Source organism: Brassica oleracea, chromosome C9 (genome assembly GCF_000695525.1).
Source record: "Brassica oleracea var. oleracea cultivar TO1000 chromosome C9, BOL, whole genome shotgun sequence".
NCBI classification, from domain to species: Eukaryota; Viridiplantae; Streptophyta; class Magnoliopsida; order Brassicales; family Brassicaceae; genus Brassica; species Brassica oleracea.
In genome coordinates this window covers 13,206,425-13,231,814 of record NC_027756.1, presented here as the reverse complement: position 1 = coordinate 13,231,814, position 25,390 = coordinate 13,206,425, and the positions used below count along the sequence as shown (strand labels likewise).

The window sequence follows — 25,390 nt, the reverse complement described above, 5'->3', positions numbered from 1 at the left end:
GCGAAACCCGTGCGATGTCTTTTTTGGTTTCTCTCCTGCCATATGTGGTATATGGAGGTTTGAAAAACCATTTTCAGCAAGATCTGATCAAGTATTTGCAGGTTGTTTGCGTTCACTAGTTGCAGAGAGCTCGTCCAGTCCGGGTCTGTTCTGTTCCCACTGAGTCTGCTTGCCAGCTTGTCCCAAGCTCTGTAGGAGTAGGGACATGCGAAGAAGACATGATCACGCGTTTCATCTCTCTCACCACACAGAACACAGCTCTGCTGTATGCCCCAAGCTCTCATTCTATCACCTGTAGATAATCTATTTCTGACTGCCAACCAGACAATAAATGTGTACCACGGTACTCCTTGAGTGAACCAGACAGCGCGACTCCAAGGTACCGTAGCCTTCTTTTCTCGAATCTGCTCCCAAGTTTTAAGAGAAGAGAACCAGGGCTTGAAGTCATCATCAGAATGCTTCCATAATACCACGTCACTGCCTTGCTGAGCATCTGGTATCGGTTCTCTCTGAATGCGTTCATGCAGTGCGTGATAGTGTCGCCTTCTATGACCTCTAACATTCCACTGCTCGTGAGAAACTGCCTCACAGACTCTAGCATTACGAGGTATGCCTAGATACTGAGTACTGACAGCGCCAGTGATGTCAATAAGTTTTCCAAGCTGCAACCAATTATCAAACCAAAAAAACGCTGACTTCACATCCTTAACCTCCATCCGAATGAATTGATACGCAAGAGGTCGAAGCTTCAGTAACTTTCTCCAAATCCACGATCCATTCCCCTCCTTCTTGACCTCCCAGAACGAGTTTTGCCTTAGAAGATACTTATGTATCCAAGAGACCCATAGTGATCCTGCATTTGATACGATCCTCCATATTAAGCTCAGAGCAAACACCTTAGATGAATATCGCAGCTTTCGAATGCCGAGACCTCCTTCCTCCTTAGGACAGCAGAGACCCTCCCAAGCCACTTTAGCTTTGTGCGTCTGGTTAGGAGAGCCGGACCATAGAAATGCACTGCATAAACTCTGAATCTCCTTCAAGCAAGCTTTAGGTAAGATGAAAGCTTGGCTCCAGAAATTGACAATTCCAGTGATTACTGATTTGATCAGTTGTAAGCGGCCCGCATAGGATAGACATATGTTCTTCCAAGATAACATTCGACCCCTTACCTTATCTATCAGCGGCTCACACTCCTGCTTCGTGAGCGCTTTAGTGGTAAGAGGCATTCCCAGGTACCTCACTGGCAACTTCCCATTCTTGATCCCAATGCGCTCAGCTTCAGCCAACATTGAAGCCATGCTCTTCCCACTCGCAAAGATGGAATACTTTGTAGCGTTTATGTGAAGGCCTGAGATGCGAGCAAACTGATCCATGACTTTTAGGACCCCACGCAAAGATCTACTGGTTCTGTCTGTAAAAACAAGGATGTCGTCTGCGAAGCTGAGGTGAGTGAGCTTCACTTCCCGACACTGTGGGTGATAATCGAAATGCCCCTCTTCTGCTGCTCTATTCAACATCTTGGACAAGACATTGTTGAGGATGACATATAAATATGGAGACAGTGAGCAACCTTGGCGAATGCCCCTTGCACTCGTAAAAAAGCCTTCTAAGCCACCATTGACAGACACTGAGAAGGCTGCTGTTGAGATGCAGACTCTGATCCAATGAATGAACAACGCAGGGAGCCCCATTGCTTTCAATAGTGCGATGATGAATGACCAGTTTACTGTGTCAAACGCCTTGGAGATATCAAATTTGACCGCTGCTCGGATAGAGTGAGAAGTCTTGTGATACCCATTGACCAGCTCCGAGGCAAGTAGCACATTTTCCACCAGTAATCTCCCTTTGATGAACGCACTTTGATTCAGTTCAATTGCTTCCGGAAGAATCATCTTCAGCTTTCGCGATAATATCTTGGAGATTACCTTATACACAAAGTTGCAGCATGCTATTGGCCGGTAGTCTTTCATTGTCTGCGCCTCCACAGTTTTTGGAATGAGAGCGAGGATCGCTGCGTTGATTCCTGTAGGCAAGAAGCCAAATAGAAAGAAAGACTACACTGAAATGATGAAATCCTTTCCTATAACAGGCCATGCTGCCACGAAAAATTCTTTTGTGAAACCATCAGGGCCAGGAACCTTGTCATTTGGCAACGCATGTAGTGCTGAGATGATTTCTTCAGGTGAAACAGGAGCGACAAGATTCGTGGCTGATCCAACATAGCATATGTAGGTCAAGAGGTCTTGCAACAGCGGTAGAGAGTCACTTTCAACTCCCTGATCCTGAACTTGAAGAAACTTCTGAAAATGCAGTACAACTTCACTTTTGATATCTGAAGGGTTGGAGAGGGTTTCACCCGCTTCATTGATGAGAATTGTAATAGCATTTCCAGCTGTTCTCGTCTGGACTGACCGGTGGAAAATTCCAGTATTTTGATCTCCTGCTCCCAGCAACCGAACGCAAGACTTTTGGCGATAGAACTTCTCCTCAGTTCTGACCAGTTTGCTCCATCTATCTGATGCTTCATCTGCAGCAGCACAAGTGGTAGGATTGGGATCTGCAAGCACCAGATTCTGACATCGGCATAAATCCTCAAACGCAAGCTTGGTTCTGTTAGGCAAGTCCCCATAATGCGTCTTGTTTAGAAGTCTCATTTCAAATTTGAGAAGCTTGAGCTTTGCGTGGAATTTGCTCAGAGCTAGGCGAGAATGATGAATTTCCTGAGTTGAGTCCCAAACTCTTCTTACCACAGGGAGGAAATCGGCATGCTCAGTGAGGTAGTTAAAAAACCGGAATGGTTTTTGAGTCTCCGTGTAAGCAACTGAAAGATGCACTACACATCTCGCATGATCGGATATACCTCCTGCCTCAAACCGCGAAGTAGACTGAGGAAAATCCCGAAACCAGGCTGCAATGATCATAAGTCGATCCAGTTTCTTGCCTATAGGATCCTCTGCCCTCTTATTCCACCAGGTGAATAGGGCACCAGTAGAAGCCATGTCCGTTAAGCTGCAATCCCCAACCACTTCCTGAAAATTTCTCATCCCTAACTGCGAAGATCGAGCTCCCCCTCCACGAGAATGCTCACTGGATGAAAGAGTTGTGCTGAAGTCACCCATGACGATCCAAGGTAGATCAAGGTGCTGATAAGCAGCCAGGGTACCTCGCAGATCCTCCCACAGACTCCTCCTTTCAACTTCACAGTTCGAAGCATACACCGTTGTTCTGCTCTTCTTCTCTTGTTGACCTTATCACTAACCAAGCAACCAGTCAATAAACTTGTTCATACACGAGTGACGAGACAGTGTTCTAAGAGATGTTGGTTTCTAGTTGGAAGGAAAATCAAGTTTATTGATAAATTGAATATAAAAAAAATTAATTGGTAAATATCTGGGAAAATTTGGAAAAAATACATTTACATGAGATTTTAATTTGAAAACTACATCATTTTTTTTTAAAACTACACTTTTATATTGTGATAAAAAATATATATATGTAAATTGACTAAACTGTCTGTCCAATCTGAATATTTAAAATCGTTGTAATATATTTTGGTTATCATATTTTTTTAAATACTTAAACTAACAAACTCAATTAAAATAAAATTATTTTATTTTTAATATAATATTATTAATCTGTACACAATATTTTATTAAATCTTTTTACTACACAATATTTTACCAAACTCATTACGCAGAATTTTCATTTGCAATAAAAAGTTTAATAGACATGACAAACAATTTGAGCTAGCCTATAGCAACTACCATTGCGTTCTATTGGAAACAGTGACAAACTGAATGAAGTTTTACTAAATTTTCACGACGCCTTTAGGATGTAAAATAACCAATGCTATCTATATTTCATGGCTTTCTCATCACTAGCTCATTGGTTTCTTTCCATCACCATTATCTTGTAAATCCTATCCAAATAATTTTCGCTTCAATTTAATTCCAAATTATATTTTTGTGCAAATTCAAAATAAGACTTTCATACCAAATTATAATTCTAAAATATCTAAAACACATAATATACTTTATGAGGTCATGCAATAGCTAGCTGCTATCCACAACGGAATATTCATAAAATGATTATATTATATATATACATATATATATATATGCAATGAAACGTAAACATGAATTAAACTGACGTTTTTATATACTGAAATCATGAACATATGTTTATTAATTTTTTTGTTTACATAGTTTTTGTAAAAACTGCTTTATTTGTAAAGGACCTTCAAATATTTCAGAAATTTTATATGTTTGTTATGTTCAGTTATTAACACGTGTTTATCTTATAACAAAAATAATTTCAAATTTAATTTGTTTTTATTTAAGTTCTAAATATAAGTTAGGATAAATATGTCTTTTCACATACACGAAAGTGTAGTTTTCAAAACTAAAAAAATAAAGTATATATTTCAAATTTCAAATCCTAAATAGAGCATTTTTCAAATTATCCCTAAATATTTCATAATATTCGGCTAATTATTATTAGATTAACATATTTTGATGAAAAGTTCACCTAACAATTTTAAACAAACTAGTAAGTTAACATCTAGAGTCTAGCAAGTCATAGACTAAACTAGATGGCTATATTTGGTACGCCGATAAAACTATGATCAAATTCTATAATTTATAAACTATTGTTTGTTAAAAGTCTTACATCTGAACATTTTACTTAATATAAAAGAAGCCGTTTTAAGTTTTCAATCTACTCTATAATATCCTAAATCCTTATTTCTTACAGATTGTTATTTTTTTCAATTCGTATACTCTATCCTTATTTTTCAGATATTCATATAAGATAGTTTTATCCTTATTAAAGATAAGTACTATAATATTTTTTTGAGATTTGAAATATTTATTAACAACTTTTTCATATTTTACTTTCACTTGTATGAAATCAAAGTTTTATATATATTATAATCCATCTTTAACTTATTATAATCATAATTTTAACATTTAACTTTAAAATTCTATATAGAAAAATAATAAAAAGAGTAAGTTTACATCATTATATTCAAATAAGCATATTACATATAGCTTTCTATCAATTAATTTTGGACCCATATAATTGGATATCTAATGGTCAAGTCAGATTTATTTTGGAACTAAAAGGCTACTAATTGTGAATGGTTTTTTTAATGGCAAACGACGACTATCCATTACTCAAACTTGAAGTAGTTTGGAAAACCAGACCGGATTAGAATATCCGTAAACATGAGTTCTCTATGAAAGGATCTTGTGATTTTAGCTAAAAAAAATTCAGAAAACTCATTTTGTCTTCGAGAAATATGACAAATCTTGAAAACTTGGAATCTTGATTGAAGGTTATGTATATCTTCCGGATCTGTTGAGAGGTTTGGTCACCCCAAGTTCTCTAATCATATTAATCAGGTCCATATACTATGTTCCAAAATTCTGACATGTAGAAATGTTTGGCATATTTCTTCGTCGCCCAAGTAAGTGCTTCGAGTTCTGAATGCAGAGTTGATTCTCTTCTTCTTGAGTTTTGCTTTCCTATTAATTGATTATTTTTCGAAGTGCCTTTCCAAACTCAGCCATATCCAGTAAATCGAGATGTGGAAAACCACAATCCATCCACCAAACAGATGTTTTCCAAGCATATTTATGGTTCAATATTACTAGATGTCTGAGCTAAGTTACGATCTGTCTCATTGGCTGAGAACCAAGCTTGACATTCACCTTCCGCAAATCATATCAGTTACATCGGATCCCTATCAATTCCTCTATAAAAATGACGTTATGAACTTTCCATAAATATCAAATTACCCATGAATGTGTTCCTATCCAGATCTGGATCCTCAATATTGCTCTTTCTCCAAAAATATAGTGTATGTTTACATAAATACATGGTCTTGGAAATGTGCTTGGGCTCGTAGGTTTCTTTGATAAGGATCATGTAATGCCGATAGGCATTGAAATATGGCATAGTTGGTTATAGGCATTGAAATATGGCATAGTTGGTTTACATAATTCATATAGCTTACATAATTGAATAGAGTATGAAATACTTTTGAGAAACTCAAAATTCTTCGTACAGTTTGAATCTTAACAATTATTTACAATTTTTACTCAAAAAGAACTAAAACTGCTTTTTGTCAAAAAAAAAAGAACTAAAACTGCATCACCAATGTGGATAACCAGGTTGCTGACTGCATCAAATCTGTGGTCGGAGTCATGTATAGACCTCTTGTATCCTTATCTACACATTTATAATTCAAATAATACAGTGCTAAAAATGTTGAAACATATATGTGTGAAAGGCATCGATAGTAATGGTAAAATACTTGTAAAGCCAAAACTATTGTCCACAAGATTTCTACGTCTTTTAGCAAGAAAAAAAAAAATTCTGCGTCATGCTAACTCGGCCACGTGGGATAGTATCATGTTGGTCAACTCATATCTCATACAGCTCTGCAGATTTCCTTCTCCTTTTTTTTTCTAAAAGAGATTTTCTTCTTCTTTTCAGTAATCCTTTTTTTGAAAAAAATTCAGTGGGACCACTTTTGACATCTTACACGGTTTCATGGCTCCTTCCTCCGTCTTAAATGTGAAAATAGTAAAATACTTTTTTTTTTTTTGACAAAGGGCTTAAAATAGTAAAATACTTCATCTTGCAATTTAATAGCGGCTTAAAATTAAAAAAAATTTGCAACGCATCATGATATTTTTTGGCAATAAGGTTTTTTTTTTTTTTTTGAGCAAGGCAATAAGGTTTATCTGTAGACTTTGTATAGAGAGTTCTCGATCACGAAGAAACCTTTTTAAATATATCTACTAAAACAATCGTCTAACTGAAGAAATAATTGACCTAAATATTTTTATATAAAAAATTTAAAAATGCAAGTAACTATTTGATTTCACACATAATAATATAAATAAATTATTAAATTGGTATAAAATATTCAATAGACTATATACTTTTAGTTTACCAAGCCTGGCTTTGGATAAAAGCTAGGTAAGCATGAATTTAGAGTCTTCGAAAATCTATTTATTTAGGAGCTTATATTAACAAACAAAAGATCAATAGCTCTGGTAGTAACACCTCTTTGGAAAAGTGATTGAAGAAGGTAGTTTCAATTCTCTCCGAGTTTTATGTCTAATTATTCATATTTTTATATTGTTAAACGAAGAGTTGGCATACTTTTAAAAACTTTTAAATTATCTAATAGATATTTAAGGTGTCATAGATTCGGTTTTATTTGGAGAGGATCTGTTTCTGTAAGAAAAATTAATTTAAAATAGTCTAAACGTTGCTCTAGAAAATGTATGTGATTTCGACCTCAAAGTATTTAGGTATTCAAAAAAAAAATAAACCAAGAACTATTATCCAAAATCGTTTTGTGGTTTATGTTCTTATAACTTTGTTTAGAAATAATAATAATTTTTTTTTTTTTTTTTTTTTGATAATCCAGGTATCCGGACCTAAGTCCGACTATCCCACCACGTCCAACCGGAACTGGAGGGTCCTGGCGGCCAAACGGAAACCATGTTAAATCCGCTGTGGCCGGGCCTCGAACTCGTGATGGCGGGCACCTCAGCCGAGGTTCCTATACCACCAGACCACGAAGCCCGGTTAAATATATAATAATAATTTAATAAATGTAATCCAAAAAAAAGAAAAATAACTACTGATTTCTTAATAGATGCATATTAATTTCTAAAATGTTTAGAAATATATAAATAAATGCGTCGTGAATATCCGTGTTCTTATTTTCAGAAAAGCAAAATAATGTTGCTTAAATATGAGAAAATACACTAATGACACATATTGTTGCCTCTTTTATTTATTTATTTTAGAGCAACGGTTGCCCTTTATTAGAGGTAATATTGACGAGAGACGGAGAAAAATGCCAAAAAGATCAGAAGAAAATAAAGATGATTTTATATATCTTTGAGTTAAAAATAAATGTGATTAGATTGAGAATAAAAAGGCATACAAGTCAAAGCCAATGACTCGGTCGTTCCGGTACACAGTCAACATGTAAACCAAAAACTCCAGATCCACGTCTCTTTTGTCGATACGTGGGAGCCCTTAAAGGCTCTTGATTTCGGTTCAAATTATAAAAAAGATCTCTCTGTCTTTGTTCGTGTGTGGACTCAAATTAAATTTACATTTTATTACCTTCTCAAAATTATAAATAAAAATGTCATGTCAGATATGGTGGTGACACGTTTGTTCACCATCTTGTTTTTAATTGATTTTATATCTTTCATGGCATACATTTATTAAAACAAATTCATGCCTTGATTGGTTGGTGATTTATTACACGTAATAACTCTGATTATCTAATCATATAAGAATTAGCAGTAAAATCACATGTCAGCAAAAGGGTAAAACCTAAAACAACAGAAAAACAATGTTGCCAGTATAACCATGTTGCCAATATTTCTAAAGGTGGTATGTCTTTGAGCAGAGCCGGTCCTAGAAGGAAGTGGAGGAAGCGGCTGCTTCCAACCGCTTGTAAAATATCAAATTTAGCGGCCACATTTTACCAACGTTACTCAGTAGCTCAAGTGGTAGTGTTGAGTCTTGAGGTTCCGGAGGTTATGGGTTTGATCCCTCATAACACATATTCGGCCACTTTTTTACGTTTGGTTTCCAGCCCAATAATTTCACGGATCGGTTCTGTCCTTGAGGATGATTGGTAAAAGCTGTGGGTGTTGTACACATCTTTAATTTTCTTCACAGCACTAAAATAAAAACAATTAAGCTTTGATTAATTCTTTTAATCTTACAGTCATATCTATTTTTTATTTTATTTTATGCCTGTAGATAATTAATTTCTAGAACACTCTTTCAACTGCTTTTAAAAATATTTTTTCTCTTTTCTATTTTTTTTTTCACTTGATATTTTATAAAGAAATCAAGCCCAACAAGGCATGGTCCAAACAAACAAACAAAAACAAAGATGCAAAAAGTCCAAACTATACCTAAAAGAACTTTGAGCCTCAAATCTCAAAGAAGAAAATCCATTGGGGAAGAAACAGTCTCAACACCACACGTGTACGGTTGCGTCAGCAAACCAGAAGACACGCGTTCAAGCGAGAAGCCGTCTACTTCCTCCGGCAACAAAGAAGAGGCGCGACCAAAATCCGCCATCGGCGAAGCCGAAATTCGAGAAGAACCAATCAACAGATGGTTCCCATCAAAGTCCATGTCGTTGATCTTAACCAACGAATCTACGCTCCAGAAGAGATTGCAACAGTCTACAATCGATCTAAATCTCCAACTTTCTTACGCGAGAGAAGCACCTCCATCTTTATTGATCCAAATAAGCTTGAAGATGCGTCGACCCTTACCAAGGGGAAGAAATAGAACATGAAGACTCAGATCAAGAGTTGATTGAGCAGATGAAGAGAAAAAGCATAGATCGGGAGCAAAACCGGGACATCCCGGAGAAAAGCCGGCGAAGACGGCGCTGTCGGAGCCACCGCTTCCCAGAGACAAAGCCGGCGTAGGGTATTATGGAAATCACCGCTACCCAGAATCCTAAGTCCGACAGTCGGGAAACATGGCCGGATAGAAACCGGTAAACAAAAAAAGATGAAACGCTTTCTCTCTTCCCTGTGAAAGATGGGAGAGAGAGAGAGAAAGCGTTTCTGCGTTAAACGTTTTAGATGACTTTTTCTCTTTTCTATCACATGTACGCTTCCTTTAATCTACAGTAATATATTTCAATAATATAAATATAATAATATATTTCTTACGTATATAATCCAGAAATATGTTACAATTACTATGTATGAATATAAATACATATATATGGTATATAAATAAAAAAGTTTCATCATACATATACAAATAAAAATTATATATTTTTATATCATAAGCATTTTATAATTTCTACAATAATCAATCAACTTCTAAATTTTATTTTTAAATATTCGTATTTCAATTTTTATATTAATATAATAGAATTTAATCTTAATATAAATATATAATGTTAATATTAACCAATCATGTTTTCTTTTAAAACTCACAGTTAAAATGTTACAGCTACATCACAAAATCCTACGGCATAAATTTTGCATCAAAAATATAAATCCACAGCGGCTGCAAATCAGACCCAAATGTTTTATCAAATTATTAATTAAACTTACTTTCCCCTAAATAATGACTTTGACTAAGAGTATAAAGGTTGCTCTGGTTTATTCTGGGCCTGCATATAAATATTATTATTTTAATCATATTTTTCTTTTTAGAAGGAAAATTAATATAAGCGAAAAACACTCCTTGTTTGTTTATTTTGAAACACATAAACTTTCATTAAATTTAGACTTAAGACCCCACAGACAATAAGTTGTTTAAACAAGACTTGGCCAGGACATTAGCTGGCCCATTAAAATTCCTAGAGACAAAAGATAAAAAGCAGAGGACAAAAGAAGAAGAGAGACCGATGATGTCCATGGGGGTTCTGTGGAGCTCCGATGGTCCTCGTTTTCGATTGAATTCTCTGACGAGCACTTGAGAGTTTGAGCGTATCCAAATGTCAGTGATGTTGAGAGAGGTCGCTTGTAAAAGCGCTTCCCTGAGAGCTAGAGCTTCGGCAAGCAAAGGAGAAGATACATGCAACTGGATCATGGATCCCTGATTGAGTTCAGAGGAGGAAGGAGAGGCGAAAATCCAACTGATACTCGCAGTAGAAGAGTCTGACCTCCAAGCGGCGCATGTATTATAGCGGATTGAGATCGTCATTTATGAAGGGAGCAGAGATAGGATCTGGTGACTGATTGATCTCCCAGAGCTTGAAGATTGAGCTTTTTCCCATTCCCTGGCCAAGAGTAATAGCTTTATTGAAAGGTATGTCAATCTGTTTAGAAAGAGGAGTTGGTTACGAGAACACCAGATTGACCAAAATAGCCAAGGAAGTAAGTTTATGGAGATCCCATAAGGTGAGAGATTCTTTCTTGATTGTAATCCTACAATGAGAGCTTTAATTGAAACGACAAGATTAGGGTCAAAAGGATCGTTCCAGGGTCCAAGCTTCCACACATCTTGAGCGTAGCGGCAATGTCCTAGAGATAACTCCCCTCATTTGGATATTTTCACATGTGGCAAGGCTCTCTTGGACCGCTTTCCATACAAACATCTTAAGCTTAAGAGACGGAGGTATAGACCAGATATTCTTTTTCCAGGCGAATTTTTCCATAGTTGTGATATGATTATAACCATTTATAATCACATTGTTGTTTAAATTAATGTTCAGATCAGTGGTTGAGCTCGAGAGTAATAAAGAGTCGATCGAGATGAGGAGTTATGCATAGAGTAGTAATTGGATTGGACTGAGTAGAAGATACCTGACTTATCTGCATTCCAAATGTAGAAAGCCTGAGCTTCTAGGAGGCTGGGTTGGGAGACTGATTCCTGACGCATCTTTTCTCATGTTCTCTTTCATTATAGCTATGTAAAGCTAAATACAAACCTCTAAATTACCATTTCTTTTATTATGGCAAAATACCAACTATTTTTTGTTTGCTATGTCAATCTAAACACATGTACGTTGTCAGGTGAGCATTTCCAATATATTACTCTGTTTTTTTACTCCAAAAAGGAGTTGAGTTTTACTCCAATGTATTACTTCATTTTTCACTCCAAAAAAATATTCTCAAATGATTCTTTTTTATTTAGTTAATAATTTTTAGTAATACCTTCATCTTATAAAAATTTAATAATTAACCCAACTATTTTATGTTTTGCTCATTAATAAAACAAAATATGGTATCTTATATATTTTAATGAGTTATTGTAATTTTTAATAATAAAAATTATTATTAACTAATGTAATCTTCCCACAGATGATCAACTAATCAACTAATGTATTTCTAATGAACAATGAGATTTGTTATCTTTGATTTTCTTAAATCAAACAAGAAAATTCTGAAATCGTAATTTTTCATCTTCTGTAATTTCAATATCTACGGGTAAAGTTTCTATACCAACTTCAATTGGTGCAATTTTCCTTATTCAAAAGCAAAATTATGCATTAAAAGAACATACATAAGAAAATAAAGTTTTGTTTTCTAATTTGAATTTCGTATAGGATCCAAATGTTTATGCATATATCAAGCTCAACAAGTACACATGTTATCAAAATAAAAATGTTGACCTACAAGATAAACAAACTCATCTATTACGTTTAAATAATATTTCACCAATCTTGGTAGTTCTCAAAGCAATTTACGAGATTATTAAATCACTTATTTTATATTAATTTATTTAATATTATTTATGTTTAGTTTTGATTTTTATTAGTTTATGCCTCTTTTACATAAAATTATTAAATAATTTTTGTGGAATATCATATTTCTTTTCATGTTATTATATCATTTTAAATATTATTTAAGTATAAAATAAAACATTCAAAATTAAAAGGACTATTTCATAAATAAAAAAGTTCAACTCCAAAATGAAGTAATGGGTAAGATTACTTCATAAATAGGGTTGAACTAGGGGTGTGCCCGTGCTTCGAGCGGGATATTATTTTATTGTTGTTAAATAAGATTTTTTGGATGATGTAATTATGTGGTCGTATTTATTTGTTAAGAGCATTATTTGGTGTTTTATTGTGTTGTATAGTAATAAGTGATAGGTTAATATTGTGTTTGTTTTTTCAATAATATGTTGTTGTGTGTATAGTAATACTTATTAGTGGTGAAGTGAGCCTCTGATGTAAAACATATTGAATTTCAATAACTTTGTATTTGTTGATTTTAAGATTAACAATTTCAGCGTTAAAAATTATATTTTTATTTTTTATTTGAATTATTTGAGCATTATTATTTACGATGTTTTGTGTCCTCTCTTCATATTTTGACATTGAGCCGTCACCATCTATGTATTTTGTTTACCTTTTTTGTGTGATGTGCTTCTCACCATCACCAAAAAAATACTCACCTTCGTGTGTTTGTTCTTCCTCAGATTATCTAGTATTTGTTATAGATTGGGTTTATAAGTTCCATGTTGTGCAGTTGTTTCTCACGGTGTTGTACGCTGTTCCGGTCAGTATTGGCTGCTCATCTTCTTATTTAGATTTTTGTTGATGTTAGGAAGTGCATCTCCTTGGATTGGGTCAGAGTTTAGTCGTCTTTGATGTTTTTTTTTTCGTTGTTGGCTTATTGTCGATACCTGCTCGTCTTGGTTTTCAAGATCTGGTTTTTGATCATTTGACTTCTATGATCTCTTTTATAACTCAAAGACGGCTCCAGGTTTTGCTGATTTCGTTAAGTCTATCCTTCCCTCTATGTTCTATCATCTTGTTGCAGGTTTCATCACTGTTCGCGTCTCTGGTGGCTTTGTATTTTGCCATGTTTTCCACTCCTTTTTTAGATAGTGTTTTCTTCTGTGTATGCTCTATAGATTTGGAATGTTGTTTCTAGTCTCAAGTTTGGGCTCTGGTTTCTTGGTGGTTAGCTTCCATTCTCCCTCCTTCGGGATGTATCTCTTTTGCCCCTGCTTCCCTTAGTATAAGTGTGCGGAGTTAGTTTCTGTGAACTTTGGTCTCTTTTATCTAGAGTTTTTTTTATTCTTCGCTGGCATGGGCGTCTTGTATGTGCTTATATAGTTTGTGAGGATTACCTCTTAACTGGTGGTTGTGCTTATGGTGCGTTAGGTATGTGTCTTCTTGCTTTGTGGCGACTTTGCCTTCTATTGATTATTCAACCTCTAATATGCTTTCTTGGTTATTGGCGTTGGTTCTTGATCGCGTTCCTTTGTGTTCAAGAGATGCTTTGTCTCGGAGATTATCTTTCTACCATTTTCTGACATCTGCTTGTTATGGCCAAAACACTCTATGTTAAAGTGAGTTAAGTTAGTTTTTGTTCTTGATCTCGTTTCAGCTCTAAACCTTTATTGAGCTAGTGTGTCTTTGGCATTTTGCTTATTTCTATGATTATAGAGATTTTATGTTTCGGTTATGTGTTGTGCTCTAGTTTATATTTTTAGTTCGGTCAATATTAAAATAAAAATATAATTTGTTATTGAAATAATATAAAATATTTTTAAAAAATAACATAGTGAAAGTTTATGTTATTTTAGTTATCAATAAATTAATTATTTAAAATATATTTATATTACTTTACTTATTTTTTTATTCATTTTGTATTTTTGTAACCAATAAAATAGATTATCAAACTTTAAAAGATGATGGTTAGTGTGAGAAAGATTAGATATTGCACAATTAGAAAATAGTAACCAAATTGTAGTAATCTAAAAGAAGAAGGATATAAAATGTAAAAGAGGAAAAAAAAACACATGTCAACAAACCACCTTTTTTTCATGTCGTAAGAATATATAAAAATACTTTATATATATAAATATATAGTGGAGTTTGAAAATATTTTACTCTAAAATAGAATTCGGAGTAAAAAATAGAATATGATTGAAAATGCGTTAGAAACTTATTTTTTCATATTCTGCTATGGAAGGATTCTTTAATAGTTTTCAACATACATACTTTTTCAAATCACATGTGGTAACCATGATTAACAAAAACAAGTCGGTGGTAGGCAAAAAACATAACAATTTGACTTTAGAGAACGAGTTCTTAATCTAAAAATAAGAAAGTAATTAAGGACGTACTCGTATGACATATTTATTATAGAAAATTCGTCAAAACGAAAATTATACTGTATGTGTTTCTTCTATATAACATGGATGGGACCCAGCCGCACACGGAAGTAAGACCTACGGACCGGCACACCCGGTCTCCAGTCAGATCATAACAAGCCGGGCCGTCAAAGTCGTTGACTCAGTGAGCCTCTCTCTTTTTCTGATTTTATCGTCCAGTTTTCTTATATTTTGAATATAATAATTAATAAATGGGAAAGGAAAAAGAGATAATCACATGGAACGCGCCGTAGTAAACGGGACGGTGGATCAAACTTTTCGTCCTTGTACTTTCTTGATCAAAGGAACTAGTCAATGTACTTTCTTGATCTTTTAAAATATGAAGACCATTGTGCCACGCCGCCACATAACCATTTTCTCGTGATTTTGACATTACAAATAAATTTGATAATATCGGGTCATACCACTCGACCTGGATCTTATATATGGCGCATACAAATTTGGATCTAACTAAGTTTTGGAGTAATTCCAAACAACTATAATATATCTTAAAAATCAAAGAAATACAAATGAAAAATAGACAAAAATATTAATACTATTCATATTAAACATGTAAACTCTTATAAATTTTTCCTTCAAATGTGTATATGAATTTAAATATATGTAGTAAGGGCTTAATAGGTAGGGGTGTCAATTCGGGATGGTCACCTACTAAGCCCGTAAATATTTGAGTTTGGTCCAGCCCCGTCCGAAAATATTTTGAGCATATAATTCAAAGTCCGGTCCGGTCCTTGCAGGGCTATAAGACTTTTCAGATTTTTTGGACTTTTCAAAAAATAATTTGTCATTGTCACTTCAATTATTTTAATACATATGAATTTTCATTAAAAAAATCAGTTTCAACTTTTTGTTTTCAAATATTAAGTGAGTTTAAACTTTTCGTCTTTATTATGTTCTACTTTTTCGTATGTTTTTACGTTTTACTTTTTCGTATGCTTTAAAACATATTATAAACTAACCAAATTTAATAAAGTTTAAATAATAAAATATAAATTAAAACTAAATATATAAGAAAACAAAATTTATGATAAACATGGTCAAACGTTTCTGACTTTGTAAGTTTGAATAGAACATGTTATAAAAGAAGAAGATATATTTGCAAATTTAAAATGTGACATTTGTAGTGATCAACCAATAAGGCGAATTAACAACTTTCATATTTGTGTTATTAGAGTTTGAATCAAAAATATTAAATTAATATATCAATACTAATAATGGTTTTGATTGGAAAAATGATAATATTTAAACGAAAATATAAAATTTTGGGTTTTTGGACCGACCCTAACCTAAATAGGTTTAACCCGAACATCTCAATTTTTTTTGGACTTATAAAACTAAATCCAAATCCAATAATTTTTAGGGACAAATGAACTCAGACTGCGGGCTCCGACCCTAATCGACATGTCTATTTATAGGTGCCTAGCAAATAGACAGTGACTAAAAACTACCTATACCATATTTTAAAATACTGATTTTCCGAAGAATATATTTTTAATTAGATGACCATGGAAATAAAACGGGGTTAGAATCCGGGTGATTTTCGGGTCAGGTCAGGACCCAGCATGACGCAGGATCTGACGTAAATCTTTCATTTTTTTCTCAAAGTCTCCGGAAAATAAAATCAAAGTTTATTTAATTCACAATTTCAAAAAAAATGTGACGAAAGAAGAAGAAAGAGCCGGTCCACGTCCCAAACCCTTTTTATAGGAGAGTCTAATGTTCTGGCAGAAGACTTCACAATCTCTTTCTCTCTCTCTAAACCAAACCAAACAAAAAATCTTTCAACTTTCTCTCTCTCTCTATATATCTTTATAACCATCTTTCTCCTTCGGTTCATCTCGTGATCTTCTTTCTTTTATTTATGGACAGAGGTTGGTCTGGTCTCACTCTTGATTCATCTTCTCTTGATCTCATAAACCCTAACCGTTTCAAGAATAATAACCACCGCCGCTTCTTGAATCCATTGACGATGTCTAGAATGGGCGATGAGGATGACCAAAAGACGAATATGTCCACCGACGGCAGTGAATTCAGGTTTCCCGTAAGTCTCTCCGGTATTCGTGACCGTGAAGATGATGATTCTTCTAGTGGAGTCGGCGGAGAAAACGACCGTGAAGTTCCCGGAGAAGTGGATTTCTTCTCCGACAAGAAGTCTAGGGTTAGTCGGGACGACGTTGACGACGCTGGATTACGGGTTAAGAAAGAGGAACAAGATGATCGAACTGACATAAATGTAAGTTCGAAATTTTCGATAACTCGTATAAAAGAAATATGATTTTTTTTTTTAAATACTCATTAATTATCGTGAATTTATTTTTGAATAGACCGGTTTGAACCTTCGAACCACGGTTAATGCCCGGAGTGATCAATCAGTGATCGACAATGGAGAATCGTCCGAAATGGAAGATAAGCGTGCAAATAATGAGGTAATTTTTCTTAATTTTACGTGTGTTAATTAATACTGTATTATTTGCTTTATAGATGAAAGGAACCGGTTTAATTTGATATTGTAAATTTTTTATGTTAATCTTAGTTGGTTAAGTTACAAGATGAGCTGAAGAAAATGACAATGGAGAATGAAAAGCTAAGAGAATTGCTTACACAAGTGAGCAACAATTACACTTCGCTTCATATGCATCTTGTTTCACTTATGCAACAGCAGCAACAACAACAGAATAAGGTAATTTAATAATAGATTGACTAACCACAAGTGAACGGGATTTACCATAAGTTAATATCGACGAAACTATATGATCTTAGGCATTAGAGGCTGCTGGAAAGCATGAGGAAACGATAGTACCGAGGCAATTTATCGATCTAGGCCCTTTGAGAGCAGCAGGTGAGGCCGAGGATTTGTCAAATTCTTCATCGGAAGATAGGACTCGTTCAGGCGGTTGTTCTGCCGTTGAGAGGCGTAATAACGAGGTTAGGGACGGAAAGAGACTTGGACGTGAAGAAAGCCCTGAAACCGAGTCTAACAAAGTTCAGAAAGTGAATAACAGTAGCCCACCAACGTTTGAACAATCCACAGAAGCTACGATGAGGAAAGCCCGCGTCTCGGTTCGGGCCCGATCGGAAGCTACTATGGTAAGAATTTAGACAATACTCAAAAGTTAAAACGGTAAATTTAATTGACTTACGTCACAAAATGAAACCTATGCTAAAGAGATTAATTATGTTTTTTTTCTTATAGATAAGCGATGGATGTCAATGGAGAAAGTACGGCCAAAAGATGGCAAAAGGCAATCCATGTCCGCGGGCTTATTACCGTTGTACAATGGCCACGGGTTGTCCCGTTCGCAAACAAGTATGTATATTGGTCATCCAAGTTTTGTTTTTAACAATATAAGATTGCATATATAAAGCATAAAAGTAGGAATACGATACTGAATATGTTTGGGGGCAAAGACATGTAAACTATACATAAAAAGAAAAAATACATAAAAAAAAGACATGTAAACTGATCGGTCTATATATTGCCGTTTATGTGTTAAAACTTGGGTTCATTTCCGGTATTTGTATATGTGTGAATTAGAAAAAAGAACATACGAACCGAGTCGGTTTTAGAATCTTGTAAAAGATTTAACCATTAGACAAAAGATTCATAATTAATTAAAATAGAATTTTTGAGTGATTGTCTAAAATGTTTGGTCCGTAATTGTATATTTATAGGTCCAACGTTGTGCGGAAGACAGATCGATTCTAATAACGACCTACGAGGGAAACCATAACCATCCATTGCCCCCAGCTGCAGTGGCGATGGCTTCCACAACCATGGCCGCGGCTAACATGTTACTATCCGGGTCAATGTCTAGTCAAGACGGGATGATGAACCCTACCAATTTACTAGCCAGGGCTGTTCTTCCTTGCTCCACAAGCATGGCTACGATCTCAGCCTCTGCCCCTTTCCCTACAGTCACATTAGACCTCACTCACGCACCTCCGCTTCCTAATGGTTCCTCCCCTTCCACAGCCGCCGCTACCAACAACCACAACTCACTGATGCTGCGCCCGCAACAACAAATGACAAATTTACCTCCAAATATGTTACCTCATGTAATAGGTCAGGCATTGTATAACCAATCCAAATTCTCGGGGCTACAGTTTTCCAGTGGCTCACCGTCGGCAGCACAGTCGCACGCGGTGGCTGATACAATATCAGCACTAACTGCTGATCCGAATTTCACGGCAGCTCTTGCATCCGTTATTTCTTCTATGATCAATGGGTCGAACCACCATGACGGCGAAGGAAACAACAAAAATCAATAGAAACATATATACCACATACAATTTGTTTTGTTTTATATTTTACATTTTCATTTTTTTTTCAACTGGGTTATAAGAAACAGTGAGTTTATTTCATTGATTCACATTTGTTCAATTTCACACAAAACTTCTGGTAAATATACACAATATTTTAATTTTGAACAATATCAGCTATTTATTTAAATTATACTCCCTCGATTTTTTTAATGTACGATCTTTTGAAAAGTTTTTGATGTTTGAATATGTAAGTTGTTTTCATTTTTAGGTAATTTTTAAATTTAAAATGGTGTAGTCAATAGTATTTTGTTTTCAATTTTGTAATTAGTTAGATAATTTTTAGTTTATATTTTAAATGATATTTTTAGATAAAAAGTACGTAAGTTAACTAGCATTGCCTTTAATAATGACATTTTTTTTTGTGTGTATATTATACACGACATGTGGTCGCCGAATACAGAAACCTAATAGTTTGGCTGTACCTTCTAAGATAATGAGATAGCGCCAACAAAGTGTACTACATTATGACACTTACTGAACATTTAATAGAATCTGTATTATACATACTGAATATAACAACTGCAAAGGTCAATAAATGCCGCCATAAAAGTTTGACACGTACGTAATTGCTGTCTTGATATAAACAAAGAAAAACAACTTCCTAGAAACTACGAGTTTAATTGTTTGATCAATAAATCAATAAATCGAGATAGCTAGGTGAGCAGACAATTAGGCATATAAAGAAAATTCCAGATTAATCAATTTCTTCACTTCTATGAACAAAAACATATACTGAAGGAGTGGAGAAAATTTTATAACTTGCGAAAATGAAAAAAAAAATTCGTTTAGATCATCTTCAATCGGTTTCTATATATTTTATGTCGTTTTCCGCGCTACGCGCGGTTAGTTACTTTAACAATATTGCAATTAGTTTTGTTACGTGAACATATATTGAAGAAGTATCATATTGAAAAATGCTCTACTTTTTGTTGATTGAATGTTGTATATAGTTTTAAACATTTTTGTAATAAAATCCTTTCTATTAATTTGCCAAATTACCAAAACTGAGTTTAGAATACAAAAACAGTTCGGATGGTGCCAAAAATTGTTCTTAGTTGTGTTTTCTCTATTGTTATCTTCTGGGCTGAGCTGTAGACAAAACATGTAGCTCTAACTCATGTACTGATACTCTTATTCTTTTTAAGTTGTTGATGATTTTTCTTATTTTGTCAAAGTAAAATGTGTAGTCTATGGTAAAAAAAAGAAATATTTTTCTTGTAATAAAAGTTATTAAATAATATATATAAGTTAAATTTGTATTTATTTTACCTTTATCAATTCTATTAAAATAAAAGTACAAAATTAGATTACCTTTAATTTTCTAATATATTTACACTTTGGTACCATTGATGTATTAACCAAAGCTATATTTATGGATCATTTGCAAGTCCTTAGTTGTATCAGTTGATCCAGTTCACTACGAAGAACTTGATTAAACTGAAATCCACTCACACCATCCTATTATTATTATTGTACTTGATTTAACAAAACTGTATTAAATTACTTTTAGAAAATCTCTATATTATATATATGCTGCCTTTATATGGCAATGTGATGGGGTTTCACTGCAGAACTTGACAGACTGAAAGCCAGGCAAGAGCTCCCTCAGAAACAACATTTGAGTCTTGTAATCAAAATTCGTTTTCACATTTTTATCATACAGATAAAGTTTTGCCAATCGTCTTGAAATATTTACTATACCTCAGATCATCATCATCTTTATCCAAGACACACGGTTAAAGAGATTATCAATAATTTCAAATCTATGTGATTGTGTACGCACATAGATTGTGAGCGGCAATCCTCTCAAGCTCACAACCTATGTGTTAGCCACATAAATTTCAAAAGAAAACCAAACTTCCCAAGAAGCGTACATGAAGCTACAACACAAGTAAGAAATTTTAAGAAAACGTTACCTCGGCATTCGATGAGACATCAGACTGTCCAGAAGTACCATTAGACATATTCATCCCAATTACCGAAGGGATTCCTCATCGCCACTTAATAGCTAGCACTGAATTCAATACACCAAGCTATACAGAAAATGTTTGAAACTTAAGAAAGTTATATCATAAATGACAAAAGTAAAAGTTGTAACTGATACTACTGAGTCAAAGAGATCATCATCACCTTGGCATTTATCTTGAGGAGAACATTAGTGAGATACTCATCTTTTAATTTTACATACTTGGGAGGAGTAATGCACTGATTCACAGTTCCTTCATATCCAAAAGAGTGTATTTTCCAAAGACCTAAATCATTGAGAGATGTTAGTCATATCTTATGAGAAGAGGAAAAAAATATGTAATATATGTTTCAAGTGCTTAGTGTTACCATAAACATCAGAGTTTTCCCTATCCGAGAGTATACAAATAAGGAAAAAATTGAGGCGCTCGGGGTTTTTCGATTCCATATCATTTTTCCAAAAACCGTATGAATTGGAGGTTCTTTTTCATGATAAAATGTTGTTTCATAACTATATTATTGAAGATAGTGATTTGATGTTGAAGTTCCTTCTGGGACCAATTATAGAAAGAAAATTACTTTATTATTGAAGTTCCAACGCCCATTTTCAAGGAAAAGGTCCACTCATTGCCTGCTTTCAGATGTTTTACAAATATAAAGATCATCTGAGACAATAACATTAGTGACATCAAATGTTCTGTAATCAAAATGAAAATGATTATGGGAGACTCAAACCGGATCAAAAACGACAGTCTCGTGCTGAGTAGCCTGGTGTGCCTCCATGGATTGCCCACTTGGATTCGTAAATACCATGACTGGGATGAAGGGGAAGCAAGTTGAGATAGGATTCAACATGGGAAGATCAGATTGTGGATTAGATTAGGGTGAGGATCCGGGGATCCTTCTGGGAATCTTAATCCAATCCAAATTGCTAAGAATACAGAAAAATTTGCAGAAGAAGAAATAGAGATTGTGATGGGATACGATGAGTTTTTGGTTAGAGCGCAGCGTCTTTAGGATTAATATGAAAAAAAAAAAACAAATATAAAGTGATGGAAACTCAAAAGATACTTACAATTATCGATTTAGGTTTTATTTTCATATATATTTTTTTTTCATATTTTGTTTTAAATGACATGGTTCTAGAACAAATTGTGATTGGCTGATTTTTTCCCTATGTGGACACCCTATATATTGAGTATATTTGGCTTTTAGTATTGTAAGATAACACCACGTTGATATAACAAGCTTATATCATTACTTTCCAACGGAAATCTAAAAACAGAAAAAGAAACTTCTTCATTGTATTCTTATGATCTGAATATTTTAAGGAAAATTTGAACAAATAACCAAAAAAAAAATTATATTTTACTAACTAACCAGTTACCATTTTTTTTCTTTCTCTCTCTACTCTTTTACTACTAAACTAATACTTTTCCAATATAGTCATTCAGCAAATTATCCGATATTTTAAATGCTATTTTCTGTATATTTAATTTTTTTTAGAGAAATAATGTTTTTACAACAGCATCATACTTTTATTAGTAATAAGAGGAGTTTACATAATCTTCATGATCAGTTACACAGTTGGGAACATAATGAAGAGAAAATAACGTTTTATGTTTTACAATTATATAATCATCAACTTTTGTAGAAATTTCTTTTTTGAAGAAAAAAAAGAAGGACAGGAAATGTTTTACAATATTTTAAAAAGAACAGAAAACCGTAATTTTCTTTGTTTGTTTAATCAGTTAAATCTGTGGGATTATAATTTATAAAAATAAAGAATAATATCTCAAGCTTTGGGAGGAAACGATTGGCAGAAGTACGTTTTTGACTTTCCGTGCAACTCCAGTTCGACGTGGGGTCATGATTTACCAGTAAGTATTTATTATGTTTAATTTTAAATTGCACCAAAAACTATAATATTGTTTTCATAATTGTTTTGTATGTTTTCTGATCCGAGATGCCTCTCCTGCTCTAAAATATTGTCCTTCACACATGGCATTAGTTGGAAGTCTCGTATAGAATCTTGCAGTTCTTTTTTTGATCTAAAGATAAAACAACTTAAAACAGTTTCATCCACCGAAAGTTCAAAAAACTCTAGTTCGAAGCAAAGTTGGACTGATTTTGTTAACAAAAAGATAGCTGGATTGGCTTTCAATTGTATACTCCTTTTTTGAAGTGACGTTTTGAAGTATTTTACACACAAGTTAAAAAATCATATAAATTTATAAGAAAAATTTGATTCTGTTTTTTTTAAATCATTTATTTTCTAACTAAAAATAACTTACTGATAATACTACACCAATTTTTTTTGTTAAAAAATTACACCAAAAATTTACGAATAATAAAAATGTAGAATATACAATGGTCAACAAAACAATTTTCATTAAAGATGTAAAATATCACATAAAATAAATTTCCAAGTTTTTTTATGTTGACTAGACTTATTAATTAGGAAAAAGTGAAGTCAAGAAAACGATAAAACGTATAACAGTTAGCTTCAAAAAAATGTGCGAGAAACTGTTTGTGAAATGATGATAGAAATTAGTCAGTATATAAAGGAAATGCAAAGTCTTGGGGATAAAAGAAGGTGAGGGGTCGGTGACCTCAGGATTTATAAAGCCGCCCTTTATACTACATTGCTATGTTACCTTTTTTTTTTTTTTTTTAATATCTCATAAGGTTTGCATGAGGTGGAGAAGTCTCTCTTCTCTACGACTTCTGTAAAGTGTAAATGGAGTCGTTGAGACACATGTCTGCATGTGGTCATATTCTTTCTAATCCATTCTTCTTTAGAACTCTTGTAATGGAAGGCATCTAATTGGTTGTTACAATATGGTTATGATTGGAAAAATTTGGAATAATGCCGAGTAAATTTTTTTTTTTTTGATCAAATATAAAGCCGAGTAAATATAAAGGTGAAAACAGAGTTAATATTAAAAGGTGGAAAGATGAAAGAAAAACAAAAAGTAGCGTTAATTGTATTTCTCTTGTCAATTCAAGAGTTATCGTAAACTAGAGAATAAAAACCGTATATTCTTATTATTCTTAAACATAAGGAGCTCTTTATATATAGGAAATTACACCGTCATAAAATAATGGAAAAAGTACAAATCATAAGCCAATAAGCAAAATAAAACTAGGATTTTTTTCTCTCTCTAGGGCCGGCTCTCTCTTTCTCTCTCTCTAGGGCGCCGGCTCTCTCTCTCTAGTATGTGCTGGTTATGGACATCCATAATACGATTTATAACACTCTCCCTTGGATGTCATAACCATACAGAGTTTGTAATATGCTTTGGATGTTGCCTCATTAAAACCTTACCAGGAAAACCCAATGGGACAAAACCATGATGAATGAAAAAGAGTACAACACGTATTACTCTACCTCACTGAAGGTCTTTCAGTCTACGCATCCCAATCTGATGCGTGAGCTTCTTGAACGTGGATGTTAGAAGCGACTTGGTGAATAGATCAGCTGAGTTGTCACTTGAACGCACTTGTACCACTTGGACCTCACTGGCTTTCTACAACTCGTGTGCGTAAAAAAGAACTTAGGCAGGATGTGTTTCGTCCTGTCTCCTTTGATGTAACTGTCCTTAAGCTGAGCTATGCATGCGGCATTGTCCTCGTACATGATGGTCGGTGCGTCTTTCCCTTCGGACATCCCACAATCAACTCGAATGTGTTGGGTCATGGACCGCAACCAGACACACTCGCGGCTGGCCTCATGAATGGCCAATATCTCCGAATGGTTGGATGATGTGGCAGCGATCGTTTGCTTCATGGAACGCCATGATATGCCTGTACCACCGTGTGTAAAGATATAGCCTGTCTGTGATCGAGCATTGTGTGGATCCGAGAGATAACATGCATCAGCAAAACCAACTAATACTTCTTTGTGTTGGTTAGTATAAAATAAACCCAAGTCTTTCGTTCCTTGTAGGTAACAAAGAATATGTTTAATCCCGTTCCAGTGCCTTTGGGTCGGACAATAGCTAAACCTAGACAGTAGGTTCACGGCAAAACATATGTCTGGCCAAGTGTGGCTGGCGAGATACATTAAAGCTCATATGGCACTGAGATATGGCACTTCGGGACCAAGGACTTCTTCACCGTCCTTCTTAGGGCCGAATGGATCTGTGTCCAGACCAAGAGGCCTCACGACCATGAGGCTAGACAATGGGTGAGACTCGGCCATATTAAAACGTTTGAGTACTTTTTCTGTATATGCCATTTGATGCACAAGGATTCCATCTCTAATGTACTCAAGCTGTAATCTCAAACAAAACTTTGTTTTTCCTAAATCTTTCATCTCGAATTCTTTCTTAAGATATTCAACTGTTTGGAAGATTTTTCCAGAGGTTCCTAGGATATTCAAGTCATCAACATATACTGCTATGATCACAAAGCCTTTGTCGAATTTCTTTATGAATAT

The 25,390-nt window shown here is 34.3% G+C and overlaps 1 protein-coding gene across 1 annotated transcript; it reads left to right on the top strand.

Moving 5' to 3' along the window:
• The first annotated feature begins 16,522 nt into the window (after window positions 1-16,522).
• On the top strand, window positions 16,523-19,085 carry LOC106313108 (WRKY transcription factor 6). Its single transcript, XM_013750847.1, has 6 exons — window positions 16,523-16,894; window positions 16,986-17,087; window positions 17,195-17,341; window positions 17,422-17,748; window positions 17,855-17,968; window positions 18,334-19,085. The coding sequence occupies exons 1-6, from the start codon at window positions 16,523-16,525 to the stop codon at window positions 18,928-18,930; spliced, it is 1,659 nt and encodes a 552-aa protein (XP_013606301.1). The 3' UTR covers window positions 18,931-19,085.
• Window positions 19,086-25,390: the final 6,305 nt, after the last annotated feature.